The 17,780-nt window shown below is 29.8% G+C and overlaps 1 protein-coding gene and 1 pseudogene across 1 annotated transcript; both read right to left on the bottom strand.

The window, feature by feature from the left end:
- Window positions 1-277: 277 nt before the first annotated feature.
- LOC112681969 (histidine-rich glycoprotein-like) lies at window positions 278-3,682 on the bottom strand. Its single transcript, XM_025552364.1, has 3 exons — window positions 3,483-3,682; window positions 2,345-2,412; window positions 278-1,478 (listed from the first exon to the last, which is right to left on the bottom strand). Exons 1-3 carry the CDS (start codon window positions 3,483-3,485, stop codon window positions 428-430), a joined length of 1,122 nt encoding a protein of 373 aa, XP_025408149.1. The 5' UTR covers window positions 3,486-3,682; the 3' UTR covers window positions 278-427.
- A 5,172-nt stretch (window positions 3,683-8,854) lies between these two features.
- LOC112682100 lies at window positions 8,855-14,074 on the bottom strand (annotated as a pseudogene).
- Window positions 14,075-17,780: the final 3,706 nt, after the last annotated feature.

Raw genomic sequence — 17,780 nt, 5'->3', positions numbered from 1 at the left:
TACTATTTGTGATTTTGTTTAAATATTTTAAGGTATAACAACAGTTTATCGATTACGGTGAGTATAGTATAAAATTTTATTTTTATTTACATTACAAAATATTGAAACAATATTGTATAACATAATATTATATCTTTTTGTGATGTAAACGTTCATATAGGTAAAAGTATATGAACAGATAAGATAAATTAAAACACAAATAATAATATATAATTTTATTATATACTTCATGTATTGGTAACAAAAAAAAAAAGACAAAAAAAATCAAGTATACACGTTATAATTAATACAAATAATATTTATAAGTAATGAAAAAAAAAAAACAATCTTATATTTTATAATTATATTACTGGGTATATCGTGGCAAACGTAGACGAATAACAAGTTATATCACGACGTGAAGTCGTATCAATATTCTTTACTTACTTCACTCCGTCGTGCCAATGCTGCCGCCGTAGTCGGCGATTTCTACCTTGCTGAACATGTCTTCCAACGGTACGCCTTCGAGTTTCGGGACCACGGACGTTTCCACGGGCAGTACGGGTGAGGGCGCCACCGCTGGCTTATAGTACTTGCTCAGTCCTTCGGGAACTTCGCCGTCGTTCCTCTTCACCAGGTATCCTATATGAGCATGACCGTGACCGCCTCCGCCGCCTCCGCCGCCGCCACCGCCACCGTGACCATCCACGCTGTGATGGTGCGCGTGTGCATGGTGCCCCGAGTGCTTGTGGCCGTGCGACGCCTGCGCGTGATGCGCATGCGTGTGATGCGACTTGCCGTGGTGCTCGTGACCGTGCCCGAAGTTGCCGTGGTGCCCGTGCGAGTGTTCGGCCTGCCCGTGATGCTTGTGGTTGTGGTCTGCGTGTCCGCCGTGGGCGTGCGAGTGCTTGGCGTGCCCCAAGTGCTTGTGCGTGTGCCCGGCCGAACCGTGATGCTTGTGCGCGTGTTGCGCTTGCAGCGAGTGCTTGTGCCCGTGTTCCGCGTGCGCCACATGGTTGTGCGCGTGGTCAGCGTGCCCGTGGTGGTTGTGCGCGTGCTCCGCTTGCCCGTGATGCTTGTGCGAGTGTTCGGCCGCGCCGATGTGCTTGTGCGAATGCGCACCCGAACCCACGTGCTTGTGCCCGTGTTCCGCCTTGCCGTAGTGCGAGTGCTTGTGCTCGGCCGCGCCGTGGTGTTTGTGGTCGTGGCCTGCGTGGCCCGTGTGCTTGTGGTCGTGGTGCGCGTGCCCGGCGTGCTTGTGATCGTGTTCCGCGTGGCCCACGTGCTTGTGGATGTGTTCGACCTTTCCCTCGTGCACATGCCTGTGTATCACTTCGCCCTTGTGGATGTGTTCGCCGCCGCCTCCGCCACCGCCGCCGCCGCCGCCGCCGCCACCACCCCCGTGTCCGTGTCCGTGGCCGCTATGCGTACCATGACCACCACCGTGGTGGTAAGGTGATAGTTCTCCCCCCGCCGAGAAGTCTCCATGTCCTAGATAACTATTCAAACCCAACATCGAATCATATTATATTATACACACATATTACCTGTAATCGATTCTGTACCGGTTCCGCTAAACATCCAAGTGGTTTCAAAACATTTTACGGGTTCACGGGTTGAGAAAAAAAAATAGTCTCTACATTTATTTGCCAACATCGAAGAAATAATAATGTTCTGTAAAACGTTTTTTATTCGAATGTTCCGTGGATTAACGCATCATAGTTTATTATTTCGAACTCTAGATTATGATCACTCGATTGGTGTGGGATAAACGGAATATCGATTAAACTTGATTGGCTTTATTTCATGTAGAGGTGAATTCATATCAACTAGTTTGAATGATGTTACATTGTGAAGGACTCGAAGCAAAATTAAATTCTAGCAGATTCAAGAAAATTACTTTGTGCTGCACAATCTTTCGACTACCATTTAAGTATTTATTTATTTTATACAGTGATTTTAATAGTAGATTTAAATTTAGAACATGATTATAATTGAAGTGTATAAATTATAAGAACCACTTTTTCGTTATTTTTGAAACTAATGTTTCTATCAATTGGTTTTGATACAGTATTAGAATTTAATTTTAGTACAGTGATCGTAAATAACTTGCCTACATAATCTTGCTATTTAAATTAGTATTTTCGCTCCATACTTTTTTTAATAATACAAACTAAATAACTTTATTATTCTATAAGAAAAGCATTTTTTATGTTCGAAATCCAAAATATTGGAACCTACTGATGGCCAGAGCTTCTGTAAACAAAACTTTATAATGTATAATATTTAAATAATAATATAATACTAGGTGCCGGTACAGAATTTAAAAAGTTGTACTCATAATATTTATTTTGCAATAAATCACCTTTCTTCGCCGAAAGAATTGTCGAAACAAAATAAAGCTAATAGTGTATATATGAGCGCCCCGACAAGCTGAAACATTATCAATAACAATTAATATTCAAAAATACGTTAAAAATTATAAGAGTAATAATAGTTAAAAAATAAAATCTTTAATGGAGAATAAATACTTTGATTTATTTTTAGGACAATATCAATAAACTATCAAATCACTATGAAATTAAATATTATTCTAATTCTTATAAAATAAATTATTAATTGATTTTGTTTAATTTTATTATTTTATATGTATATTATCATGAATGAAAGTGATAAGTGTTAAAAATTATCTTCAAATTTGATTTTAGTTTGAAAAGTAAAATATTTTACTTGGAATATGTAAACCAACAATTATTATTCTTAGGCCATATTTGAGATTATACTGATTGTTAATAATATACACTTAATTAATAATTTCGCTAAGTCGTTAATATGAAAGTAAGAAATTAAATTTTGTTTGTAAAATTAAATTAGGTGGATTAGTCTCCTATGACTTTAAAAAGTAAAAATTTAAAATTTGTATTTTTTTTTTATTTATATTCTTTAACTTCTATTATATTATAGAATTAAATAACTTGTCACTGAAATTTTAGTATCTTGTAAGTGATGTGATTATAAAAGATCAATATAATTACTCAGAAACGTAATTAATCCAGTGTAATGGTTTGATAAAAAAAAAAGGTTTAAATATCAATTTCAATTTATTATAGAATAATATGAGTATTTATTGTTTTTAATTTTTAAATTACGTACTATGTATATGTATATTATGGTTTATATTTTTACAGGAAATTCCAAAGGAGATTTCAATGTCACCAACGCGTTTAAAGCATTTTTTTTCATTTTTACGTGTTCTTATTATTACCGCAGTTTCGATCTCATATCGTGAACGATCACGTATAAAAACGTAACATTCTCAACAGCACTACAATGCACATTATTTATTATTATGATTTTAGTAATAGAAGAAAAAACATTTAATCAAAAAAGAATAATAGTATTATGAAGACGTATTGAAGATATAAGAAGATATTGAGTTGGAAAAACAATAATAATAAAATAAATAAGATGCAGATACTATAATGTTTGTATTTTTTACTGACCATCTCCTATGGGTGGACGACACTTGTTTTGGTTAGAGAAGTACCATCAAAAAACTAAGAACTGTTGAAAAAAAACGGATGACCGATATTTCGTTACGATTTTTATGTGCGAATGACGACGGCGATCACTTGGGGCGAAAAAAAAACACATTTAACACACAAACACCGCGCAGCAAATAGACATGGTCTAGCGTAGCGCGTGCCGTTTTATGTAGGCAGTTTTGTTCCGGTTCGTTCAGAGATCTAGGGGGGATGATCGTCCAGGTTGCTTACGTCACACGACGGTCCACGGCTGCTGCAGCGGTAGGAATCTGTGTATCGGTAGTATTGTTTTATTTTTTAATTTTTTTTCACATTATTAGAAGATTATTAGATCAAAGGTCACTAGAGTCTCGACAATTGGTCATTGGTTGATTATCGGTCCAAAATAATATTATATAGATATCGAGATTACATTTAATTCTCCACTTGATTTTGAAACGAAATGAACTATTCGTCGTGTTATTGCATCGTCAAAAGAAATTCGTATCGCATCTTTGCAGAACTAACCATAATAAGTTATTAAATATGGGAATTGATTATTTACTAAAATTCAAAAAAAATAGTCTATAATAATCGATTATAAGGGAATTTACTCGTTTAGGATAATGTAAATGAAATAACAGTATTAAATTTCTTCGAAATGTTTCAGACATATATTTAAATTTTAATTATAATCAAACGTCTACCGTTAGACATAAAATATTTAAATGGATTTACTATTCAACGGCAATAGAAATACATGATATCGTTTGAAATTTAAAATTTGAAAATGTATCAAACATTTTTAATGTTGGTTAACAATTTTATTGTATTCATACTTATACATAATTGCAATTTTCTGATAAAATATAAATTATATGTCGATTAAACACTAGTTTCGTAATAGCAAAAAAAAAATTTTCAGATTGATTTATAAAGTGTGTAATATAATGATTGTTAGGTGGTAATTATAATATTATCAGTATTTGGAAAAAATGTCGTTTATGAACGTAAGTTCACGCATTCCCGTTCATATTTTGTAAACGACACACGAACGAAATTTATATTTGTAATGAATTTGAACGATTTTTGGATAATTTGAATACATTTGAATAATCTATTTATTATTTTGAAGGTATTTAAGTAATAAATATTGATTATAATATAATATGTTTAAGTGTAGGTTTTAAATATAAATTAAAATGTACCATAAACCGTTTGCAATGCCATATCTGGGGGATCCAGGATGTCTGAACCCCCCTCGAAATTTCTTCAATATTTTACGAATGTTTAAAATACTTATTTATTTTTAATACCAAAATAAATATTTTCAGTCAAAACCGACTTATGCTCCAATTCATCATTGATTGCTTTAAATTTTTTATCATAATATCATATAAAAATAATTTTAATAAAAGAAGATTGAATCTTTTTCTGTCTTATTTTTAACCAAATATCAAAAGTTAAAATCTTAATTCAATAAAATTAAAATATACATGTTTTGGACCCCTCTCGAAAAAAATGTTTAGAAACGCCCTTCACTGTTTGTGAAGGTCCCATTTACAAACAATGCAAGTTGGGGATTCATAAATATAAAATAAAAAAATGTAAATTAACGGCCAAAATAAGACGTTCGTTTTTGCGTAGAGCTTGAACGTGAACGCGTTTACTTTAAAAAAAATTAACATGATTGTAAACGAGTTCGTTTTTTATGTACTGAACGTAAACGTGGACGAGTTCAATTTTAAATTAACATTCCGAACACTAAATATTGTACAAGTACATTTGTAATGAAACAAAACAGATATAATCTAAAAATGATTAATGTCTGATGTAAAGTTAGTATTTTTATTATTCAATAGTCTTATTTGAATTGCATATAGTTTTTTTTTATAATTTAGTAAACTAATAGTGTTCATTATTAAATAGTAATCGAAAACAAAGTGTAGCTAAATATAATTAAATATAATACCAATGATAAAATAGTAATGGATAAATAAAAATTTAAATCATGGAAACTCAATTTTATACTTATTTTAAAAAAAGGTTAGGTATATTAAGTATAATTGTATTTCCAAGTTTTTCAGTTTTTCTTAAGTATAAAAAAACTACTAAAAATATCGAAAAAATATCTGTTTTAAATGAATGTATTCTATTTGTATATATAATAATGTATATTTTAAGTATACTACACCAAATTTTTTATGCAACTTAAATATAGAAAATATACAGCAATAAAAGCAGAAGGATCATCAATTATAATATAAATAATAAATATTTATTGAACTGCTAACAAATCTATAAAAGAAAAAAATTATTCTAAGGTTATTTAAATCAACCGTTTTAACATATTCTTAATTTGAACTTAACAGTCTAACATAATATTTTAAACTTTTAGTAATTATTTACACTATAACAATGCTAAATTATTATTAGAGTGAAAAGCGATGAATTTATTAAATAATTAAATATTTATATATTTAATTATTTAAATTTTAATCAAACAATCTTTCTTCGAATTAATTTTACGAATAAATAACAATATTGGTTGATTAGTTTATAATATTTATATGTTTATCCAATAAACGAAGTTCATCCCGTTTTATTCATTTTATTTATAAAAAGATTCATATTTTACTCCTATGAATAATCCATACTATTTTAACTTAACACACTTGTTATTCATATAGTACGTGGAAATTTCAGCATCTAACATATAATTGCATTTTGTTCTAGACAACTAACCTATTTACAATTTTCTTATTTTTTTTTTTTTTTTTTTTTTTACAAATGATTAATAATTATCCGTATTTCATTCATGGTTAATTAAACCTGATCTGCCCGGTAACTAAGAAAATAAATATGCACGGAGAACCGAATAGGTCGTTCAACTACTGTTAATTTATAATTTTAGTAAATAAAGATATTTCAAAATTGTAGTTTATAGTAATTTCACATTAAAATAGTAATTTGGTGTCTTTATTCTAAAAATGTACTGCACGAATTTTTATCTAAAAATAATAATACAACAGTGCCTTGCTTGAATGAAGCCAAATGAGTGATCAATAGCTATGCCCACTGTATCATGCCTCGTTTTTTAAGTTTACTTTTGTTATTGTTTTTTATTGTTATTGTAATGCAGGAAATTAATTCCATGAAACCTTGTATGAAAATTATAGAAAGAATAAAATTATAAACTTATAGGTACGTGAAAATTTGTTCTTTGTATTATTTTATTGTTAAATATACTATATATAAGTAGATTGTACGTATTATAAAATATTTTTGTCAATCAATAGAATTTTTTTTCTTTAAAAAAATATAAAAGAATTAATAAATATTGAATATTATGAAAGCGTAAATCACAAAATTAATTTGATTTAGTTGAGTTTTAATATTTCGATCAGAAATAAAATTTATATGACTATTATGCCTAACTTCAATATCATGACGTCGTGAATAAATGTATCATTAACGTATTAATGGAATAGTTTCTTTCGATTTTTTTTCTTTTATACAAAAGATTTAAAATTTAAAATTTATATTAATTGGCTTGATAATAATTTAAATCAATTATACAGTTACGTACGCAGTAGAAGTTTTTGAAAGTATTTACGTTATATCTAATACTCCGATGATACTTAGAGATACTTAGAACTCTAGGGAAATTTTTTTTAAAGATTACCCAGTATGTTTCACCATCTGCGCTTTCTCCACATACTTCACCAATAAAATCTATTGACCTCGTGAATTTCTTTGATTTGTTACAAAATAGTGATCATATAATTATATTTGCTTCACTGTTTGTATAGGTAAGAATTGTTTCTTTAGAAAAAAAAAATATACACATAATACACACATACAATTCGAGTAAAACTACTTCTCTTGCCGTGACAAATTTTTGTTTTATTCATGTTATATTTGTACAATAATAACAACGAGCACATTAAAAGCAATATTTGTATTATTTGCATTATTGTGATAAGTATACGTATATACACATAATACACATATAATACGATAGTGCAGAACCAGCACCTTGTTCTTAAACAATATTTTTATCGCTGGAAATGTTAAAATTAATAATTATTGTTATTATTACATGATACCGTTATAATATTGTCCAGAACAATTGTCCAGCTTATTTAATTACGAAATTTTTTTACACGTCTGACCTCCAGAGTTAAACAGTTTTCTAGAATTCAGAAAAAACAATACATCTAATCTTAGCGCAAATATTGCACTAGACGTTTTGTCACGCTGTTAAACAAGTGTGCGTATAAATATTATCGATTTCACGCCGGATTATTGATGGCTTACGTTAGTCTACTTATCAAGGTCATATTATTGTAGTATAATTATTGTTTTGGATAAAATAGACCATTTACAACTTCAAAATAGTTTGATGTCAAAAAATCAGTTTTACACCCGTAATTTACACGTACAATATGTCAATATTTTGTGATATATGAGTAATTGAAATATTTTTAGTGTCGTTATCTTCAGTTGTTTGGTTATGTTGGTCATTAATCGGTATAGATGATTTATTTGGATAGTACGTGAAATATTTAAAAAATATATATTTTTTTTTTTCACAAAAATGTTACGTACAAATATAACATAATATAGTGTACAACGGGCCCCTCTAAGTAAGCTCGTGGAGGGGCCCAATATTACGAATTAATGACTCTGAACAAATTTTATAATAAAATGATAGATAAAAATAATACGATGAATAACTTCCAAATAATTTATCTACTACTTCATTTAGATTTCATATTGAAACAAATTTTGAAAATAAATAAAATGGTTATAGTGATAACAGAGGGGAAGCAATAGTTTAGAAGTGGTTTAGAACTCATAAGAAGAGTAGACAAGAAAGGATATGAAATTATTTAAGTTACAATTATTTTACTCGCGAATCTAAAACATCGATAATAAAATATTTTTGAATCATTGGAATAAGCCGGTGTGCACGATGTATACCAACACATATTTCGGTATTTCAAGTTTATTTGGTATTTCTGTAAACATTTAGGACAGGTACTCGGTAATAAAACAATAAAAAATTTAATTAATATCAAAAATTATTAAACGATTAATACTCGCTTCTATTTATTTACTTCTACGCATAAACTTATCGGTCTATTTACTTATACGTTAGATGTTCATTATTCGTGATGTCGTCAACACGCATATGATAAAAAATATAGACAAGTATAGCGTACTAACGGTTTGAGCGCGTTGAACATTATACCGCAACTGTACACAAAAACTTAAAGCTAAGATCCAATAAATGTTTTTTTTTTTTTTTTTTTTTTTTTTAACAAGGCGTAAAACGTTAACGGACGTGCGGGCAACGCTAACACGTATCGCACCGTACGCGCGTAACACGTACGTCGCGGTGCGTCCGGGCGAAACGCGCGCGTGAGTGCCGCACGTTTCGGTTGTCGTTTCGCTCGCGGTGCGTTTTCATGCGCGCGACTTCGGCGTTATGTCACCGTAGGGCACGACCGGATCGAGCGTGTAGTACACGTTTTTGTTGACGACCTGCGGCGAGGAGACGGCGAAAACCGACGACATGCCGTCCAACGAGTCGCCGCGGCCGCGGACGGCCGTCGCAGGAATGCCGTGATCGGCGGCCACGGGCGGATATGCGTTCTGCGCGGGATGCGGCGGCTCGGTTGACGACGGTTGGCCGTCGTGGTCGACGACGTTTTCTTGAACCTGATATCCGCCGCTGCCTGGGTTTTGCCCGTGAACACGTTGCCCGCCGCCAACGCCGTCGTCGTTGTGGACCGCGTGACCGGCGTGCTTTTGGTCACCCCCGCCGCTGTGCCCGGTATAACTGGGATTACTGTAGTCAACTCCACCGTTGGGCCCGGTGTAACCGGGATAGTTGTGGCTGCCGTGACCTCCACCTCCGTCACCGGCGACGCCGCTGACTCCGTAACCGTGATCGTTTTGATCATCATAACCGTTTTGATCGGGTACCGTGTAATGGATAGGAGGTAATAACCCGATCCCGTGGTTGTAGCGCCCTTGAAATCCGTAGCCGACGAGATGTTTGTGTTCGTGCGGCCTGCGCACAACGGGACTGGGAATATCGCGGCCACGCCACAACTCGCCTAAGTGGCCGTGCTTCAGCTTGCCAATGTGTACGACAGTAGTACCGAAGTGCCCGCGGCTACGATCGCCAAAATACTTTTCGTGTAACGTGCTATCCACGTGACGCATGTCAACGACGTTGCCATTGTGCACGTATACGTGGTACGGCTCGCGATGTTTGTGTTGTGGATCGGCCAAATGAACGTACTTAAAAGGTCCGTTTACGACTACCGTTGGGTATAGCAAATGCCGGTATGCTGTGTTCCCGCTGCCGCCGCCACCACCACCACCACCACCATTACTATCCGGCTCGTATGAACCGTGGTTGTGCGAAATGAAACGCATCTGATGTCCATGCGGTCCACCGGATGCTTGCCAATGTCGCAGGTCTTCTCCGTGTACAATTCCTCGCGCATATTCTCCCCTATGCCCTCGATCCCTGTTCTCCTTTGCCCTGCAGTCCGGATTTTGCGATATTCCATCGATCTCGTGGTTGAATGCATGGTATCCCGTAGACGGCATCTCCTTGTATTGCTCTGTATCGGCGAGACCATAATTTAATTCGTTTACCGGGTGACGTGACCCTCGTGGGTCCCCCTTATCGACTGGCTTGTAAGCATCATCACCACCTTGATTGTATCCATCACCGTTTTCGCGATAACCGTGTATACCTGGTGTTCCTTCTGTCACCCCTAAGGGTTGAAAACCATTCGAGAAATTACTAGTTTCCATGGGAACGGGTTTTTTCGATTATCTTATAAATCGTTTTCAAGTGGTGCATTTTTTTTATGTGCACCGGCACCGTGATGATCACACGATCGCTTCTGAAAATAAATATTTAAAACGTTTTTCTATAACTTTTTAATTCTAAAATATAAACGTAATAATTAGTAAGTATTCCTATTTGAAAACAATAACTGGAATTGTTTAAATGAGAAATGTGTGGCACGGACATACTCGCGACTATTATAGTACATAAAATTGGTTACAAAAAAATACAAAAACAAGACAACGATTTCAGAGTTGGATCGACTTGCCTCGCTTAAAATCAATTATCATTCAGTTTCAAAGAAATATTATAAGCTGGTCATTCAAATGGGTTGCTATTTACTGTTTATTGCCAGTTTGAATTTAAAACGATTAATCATCTTCGCGTTTTCAAAACTGTCTAAAACTATCTAATATATGATATATATACACTCATAAAACTATAGAATTTATGTACAGTTTTTTTGATTTCGTTTTTTATTTTAATTGCTCTAAATTTTTTATGCCGATCTGTAAATAATTTTAAGTATAATTTCTCATTACACTCATGATTAATAATACTATTTATTATAAATTTGATATAAGCATATATTGTAATATTATTCGGAAAGTTCATTACTTAAGATCCCTGCCCTAAATACAGTTTTTTTACACTAATTAACTATTTACGAATTGGAGATACCTACTTATCAAAGAAAAATGCTATGAATCTTATTATAATGTTCATTAAGTTTGATAATAATGTAATGAAATACTACAATATTATATGTTAGGATAGATAAGGACATTTAATGTAAAAAATCTAAAGAAAAACATTTATTTCTAGGCAACAGATTTGAATGCATATTGAATTTTTTTCTGAATGTCCGGAAACATTGCTTTCCAAATATAAAGTTCATGTCATACATAAAGGAATTAAAAAAAGTAATTTTTATTTTGCATTTTTAAGATTTTTTTACTTTTTATAGCATTTATAACATTTTTATGTTTTTAAGTCATATTTGTATAAGAAGGCATAGATTTTGATAAAAATTTAGTTAAAATTTATAAATTTATATACTGAGTTTATATAAAACACAAGATGAAAGTATAAAGAATGTATCTACCTAAATTTTATATTAATTTTTTAGAAATATTTTCCAGAGTAAAAGATAAAAGAAAATTAATAATTAATAAGAATAAGAATTTACAATAATAAAAGTTTTTGTAACGTTAAAAATAATTTTTAAAGTACTTCTTTAGTGCAATTTTTAAAAAATATCTGTTATGAAGCATTAAATCGTAAATATTTTTTTTTTATTTTTAGAGCATTTAAATCCGTTCCTTACTTATTATATTTGTGTTTTATGAATTCATAACATACCAAATACGAGAAAAATTTGATTATGAATTAAGATTATTGTAGGTACATTAAATTATAAATTATTAATGTTTATACTTATAGAAATAAATATTTGTAGTCAAACTAAAATATATTTATGGATACAGCCTGTTTGCACCTCAAGGGATGTGGACAGTTTCACCTGAATGATAAGATACTACCTTTCGATTTATAGCCCATATGCGTCCATTTCGCATACAACGTTGTCATTTATTATTATGGTTGTCTCAAAACTACCGAAACCAAATTTAAAATTACAAAAAATTAAACAATTATGGTTTTTTAATAGTATTTTTTATTCTAAAATCCATTTATAACTTATAAATGTAATACTGCAAAAGATGTAGTAGGTACTATCATTGATTAAATATACTAAACTATATAGGCGCATATAAACTCCGCCAGAAAAAAAAACAGGTAAAATTAGGTTCATGTAAACTCCAACACTGAAAAAAATCAAGTAAAATTGAGTTCATGTACACGCCAGTGAATAAAATCAAGTAGTATTATAAAATTAATGATATATTATTAAAAGAAATTATAATATAATATAATATCATATCGTTCACATTAAATATTTAAATCATAGAAAAAAAATCATAATAAATAATTATTATACTTAATAATCCAAAAATATATGGTTATGTAAATAAAATTATATGATATAATTTGTAAATACTTCAAGTCCTATATTACTCCATTAGTTTAGCTATTTATAGTGTCCTGTAACACTGTCGTTTTCTTATTTCAAATTTTTAAGCTTATTTACTTGAAATATGCTATTTAGTTTTATATTAGTATGGGTTTGAAATTCGGTAAGAACTTTACTAAAAATATGAACATTCGGTTGACTTTTATAAAATTAATTTCTTAGATGACTATGAAAGAATTTACAGGCAAAACACAAAAAAAATACTGACGGAATTTACAATCGCCCAACTATAGAAATATTTAATCAATGGTATTATATAGCTTCATTATAAAGTTCGCAGAGAGAAGTGAGAATTTTCATGAACTCCAATTAAGATAAAATGGACCGATATTCAATAATATCGATAAAGATGTAACGAAAAAACCAAATATAGTTAAATTGGTAAGCAATATTATACAAATGACCAATTATGAAAAAAAATACAGTTTGGCAACGTTGCACAGATTTTATTAAAAAATTTTTGCTATTAGCTAAATAAGCTCAAATGGGCTTTTAATTTATTAAATTAATAATAATAGTGGAATTTAATTCAATTAAAAAAAATTACAATCAGCAAACAACAAAAAATGTTTAAGTTAAAATAAATGCTATGGATTAAAATTCACATATAATTTAAATACGTCGACCTACATAAAGAAAATGCAATAATAAAGGGCGTTTAATGGTATTATGTAGGTATACAAGTCATACAAAACAAAATACTTATTTTACTAAAAATAAATAAATAAAAATGATTATGGAATAGAAATTCTATATTATTTATTTTCCCTTTTGTTAAGGAAAACCACAGAGGAAATTAAAAATTATATAGATCTCTCTACAAATTCATAATTTGTATTTATATATATTTTCTTCGATTTACTTAGATTCTAAAAGTATACAACATAATATTAGGATGAATGAAATTTGTTAAATAATAAATATACTTTTTAATGTAAATATAATATAATATACGGTTAAAAATGTTAAATATTTTATTTTACAAAATCATATACCTATTATAGATAATATATAAAGATAGTTTAGTTACAAGTATATTTTAAATAGCTATATTAAATTTTAAATATATATACTTCAAATATATTTCAATATATGTACTTTGATCAAGAAAATATAAAATTCAAATCCTAAAGGAAAAAGAATAATGAATACACGCGAAGAAAATGAAATAGCCTTAATCGAATCGGTACAGTATTCAAATCCATATTTATAACATACTATTATAACATTATAATAACATAATGAATGTTTAATTTATCATAACTTTAGTCTTAAGTCATGATTATTGTTCATAACTAGGATATTAATCTTAAACCAAAAAGTCGATGAAATCATGTCCAAATGAGTGTTTATACGTATGTACACGGTACGTCCGTGTTATAGTCACTGTTCATAGTTCAATAAAATTTAAATATATAACACCTACCCATAGACAAATCTGATTTCCATCATACACTCGATGATTAATATCCAACATACGAATACAAACATCTATAAATAAAACAAAACATAATAAAATCAAAGCACAGCAACACGGATAATAATATGTCAAAGTTACTTTATGTTCAATTTCAACTGACAGTGTCAATAGTTAATTGTACCGATCACGTTTAATAGCAACGACTGAAAAGTCTATGATGCATTAATGTACAATAATGTACGACATCACTGTAAACGATGTGGTGGTCAGTATTGTTATTATAGAAGGGTACCTATGCGTTTTCTTCGATTTTTCCCAGCCATCCGGAAATGTAAAACACTAGGATTTCTCTTCTCCGCGGACTTAAACAACAATAAGTCACCGTTTACTGTTATTCGATTGTTTTATTGTTGAGTATTTTGGAATACCGACCAACTCATCTGTAATTTTTCAGCTGTGACGAAGTATAAATAGTTCATGAAAACATTCTCAACAAATTATAACCGCTTTTTTTTCATCATGTACATCTCCGAAGGCGCTGTTCTGTTAATTCGGAAGAAACCATTTACCGGACAGTGTATGTAATAATATATAATGGTTGTGCAAACGAAACCGGACGTGTTTGCATTCGCTCAATGTGTGTTTTCCATAATGTCATTGGCGATATATATACGTACATAATCTGTCGAATGTCTTCACACATTTATATGCAACAATCTAATTACTATAGTTCGATTGAGTACACGGGGGAAACGAATTGCCTCGACAAAAACAAGCTATTGCTGTTACGCGCTGAGTCTGTTTGAAGATTGTTTCAGGAAAATTATTGACAAGACGTATCCATCGGGATTATTGGTTTTGCAACAACGCCGACAGTTACAGCATCAAATTGGCCATTTTTATCCTTAAACAATAACGCGGTCGGACAGGGTTTAACGTCAAAATTGTATCGGTGGTATGTAATAGCGACAACAATCTCGGCCACAGCGGTAGTTACGTTCAACGGACCATACCCCATCTAGAGACCGTTGCGCAATCGTCGCCAAGACCCGATTGACGCCTCTCGGGTGAAAGTAAAGGTAATTTTCTTCTCCATTTTTCTTTTAGGATTTTTCCGGTATTTGTGTCAAGGTTAGTTGCTGGACATTGTAAATATGTATGTATATAGTATATAGTATGTACAAGCATATAACGTATCAATAACATATAATATAATGCTATATTCAATAAATAACATAATGTCGTATACATGAAAACGAAAAACAGACGTGTCAGACGAAACATATTATTTTTGTTGCTAAATGTGATTCTATAATATATTTTTATTTTTCATTATATATATATATATATTTCATTATACACACAAGAATTATGAAAAAAAAAACGATGACGACCATGTCGTTTTAGATAACAATAAAATGTATAGTGGTGTTCCGCATCATGCGGAAATTTGTTTTAAAGAGGATATTTTAACAATAGTTTCATAAGTGCACCGAAGTAAATTATGCCTAACGAGAAGTTAAATTAAAAATTTCAACAATTTTCGTTATTTTAAAATATTATTTATTTATTTAATTTAATTTAAATTTTTATTATAACTTTTAAGATGCATCTTAAAGAAACTAGTATTAATATTAAAAAATAAAATTTACTTACCAAAATCAATTGTAAAACAGAGCATTGTTTTATTCATTCTTAATTTTTTCATTTTTCTTCACTTCTATTCTAACACGATGATGAATATTATTAGAGCAATGTAATTTTCATGGACAATTTAATCAAACAATTTAAAATTAAGAAATTTAACCAAATAAAAATATTTTTAAAATACTTGTAAATGAATAGTTTCTTCTGTTTATGAGCTTGTTAATTTATTTTATAAGCTATTAATTATTTTTATTCTGGTTATTTACCTTAAAAAATAATATTTTAATTCAATCCAAGTATAATATAATATGATATATAATTCAAATGTCCTTCTTTCAATATACACAATATTTTTGAAATAATTATTCCTTTCCGGGAACTTTACTTGAATCATTTTAAATAATAAAAAACTTCAAATAAATTTGATTTTAGATCGATATCCAAAACCAATAAATAGTAAATATCTCATCAATGATTTTAAAAATCTGTAGACAGTTATACTGAATTATTCATTCAATATTTTAATTCCCTGAATGTTTTTTGAGATGTAAACTATTAGTGTATATTATTATACGAATATTATGTTTTTGTTATATTTGTCATCCACAGTATGATAGAATAATATTAACAAAATTAAAAATATTACCTATACGATATATATACGATATGTAAAAAAAAACAAATTCATATTATTTTATGAATTTAAAAAAAAACTATTCAAAAGTATACTGCTTGAAGTTTGAAGTATCTTAGGTTTCAGTGCATTGTAGTGTTCAACATGAAATTTCATTTAGTGTACAAGTATAATAAATCAACACAAAAATATAGAACATTAATATCATTTTTAACAGTTATATTTTATTTATTTGTCTTAATATATAATTTTATCAAATTTAAATTACTATTAAAGAGTATAAATTCTGAGTCTATCTTATTAATAATAAAAAGTCTTGATGATAAAAATACTATGTAATTTTTTAACATAGACATGTAGTTATAATAAGCGTATTTTTGATTATTACCACATTAGCCATTTTTGTTTTGTTCTAAGTATAATTTAATTATTTTTTTTTATTCTGATAAAGTTCAAGTAAAATGTATTATTCATGAAAAAATTTCTAAGCCTAATTTTAAAATATTAATGAAGGATTATACGATTGGAGAAAAATAATTTATGCTAATTTATGAAATAATCATTACAATTTAATATACATTCCTCGTTTAACTCAAAATTTAAAATATAATAAAGCACCGTATACATATATAGTGAATGATAAATAAGAAGTCGGTAAAATGGGTGAATGTAAGTTCCTACACGAGACCTAGCAGTAAAAATACTTATGTTAGTTCCTATATTATCGAAAAATGAGATGTGTAAGTTCCCACACGGCAAAAAAAGGTGCGTATGTTAATTCCTTCACGGCAGAAAAATGGTCAGTTTCCGTCCTACGCGATTCGTATCCACATATTGAGAGAAATTCTCTCGGAAAAAAACTATTAATACTATTAATACTAAAAAGATTATTTAATAGACATCTATCAAATGATAGTATTTTTCTTCCGAAAATTTGGGCGTAGCATCTTCTAATAGAATACATACAGTAAACACATGTGCAATTTTCATTCAGATTTTAATTCTAATTTATATCACTAACATCCACATTTTTAAAATTATAGAAATTCTCATACTTTTTAAGTAAATAATATAATGTAATATTTATAATAATTATATTTTATATTTTATATTTATAAAATATTTATAATATTTATCAAAATAAGATCCACGAATAGTAATACAAAAACAAATATCAGTAAAAATATACAAAAAAAAAATGTTATAAATGAAAAAATTTTACATTACACAACTAACAAAATTAATCAATACAATTATGTAAAATTGTTAAGTTTCAGAAATAAACTTTATAAAATTTTAAATATTATTTTTAAAAACATTTTACTTTATTACATCTTGCGATTTTTATTATTTTGTATTATCCTATTTATTTATGAAATGTGTGATGTGTAAATTTATTATTTTTATTATTTTTTTAAAGACATTATTATTATAAATATAGCGACTATTATATTTAATGTATGAAATATGATTTAATAATAAATATAAATACCCAATCATAAGCATAAATTTACTATTATAAGTAATTTTTATTACTATGTAGGAACTTATATAAAATACATTTTTTTCGCCGTTTAAAAACTAACATACGCATCTTTCTTTAATAG

The sequence above is a fragment of the Sipha flava genome, unplaced genomic scaffold, assembly GCF_003268045.1.
Source record: "Sipha flava isolate LNK unplaced genomic scaffold, YSA_version1 1_pilon_pilon, whole genome shotgun sequence".
Taxonomy (NCBI): Eukaryota; Metazoa; Arthropoda; class Insecta; order Hemiptera; family Aphididae; genus Sipha; species Sipha flava.
This window is presented reverse-complemented; position numbering and strand designations above follow the sequence as displayed.

Coding starts and splice junctions, on each gene's coding strand:
- LOC112681969 (XM_025552364.1), bottom strand. Junction 1,479..2,344: donor AATTCTTTCGGCGAAGAAAG/GTGATTTATTGC, acceptor GGGTTTGAATAG/TTATCTAGGACATGGAGACT.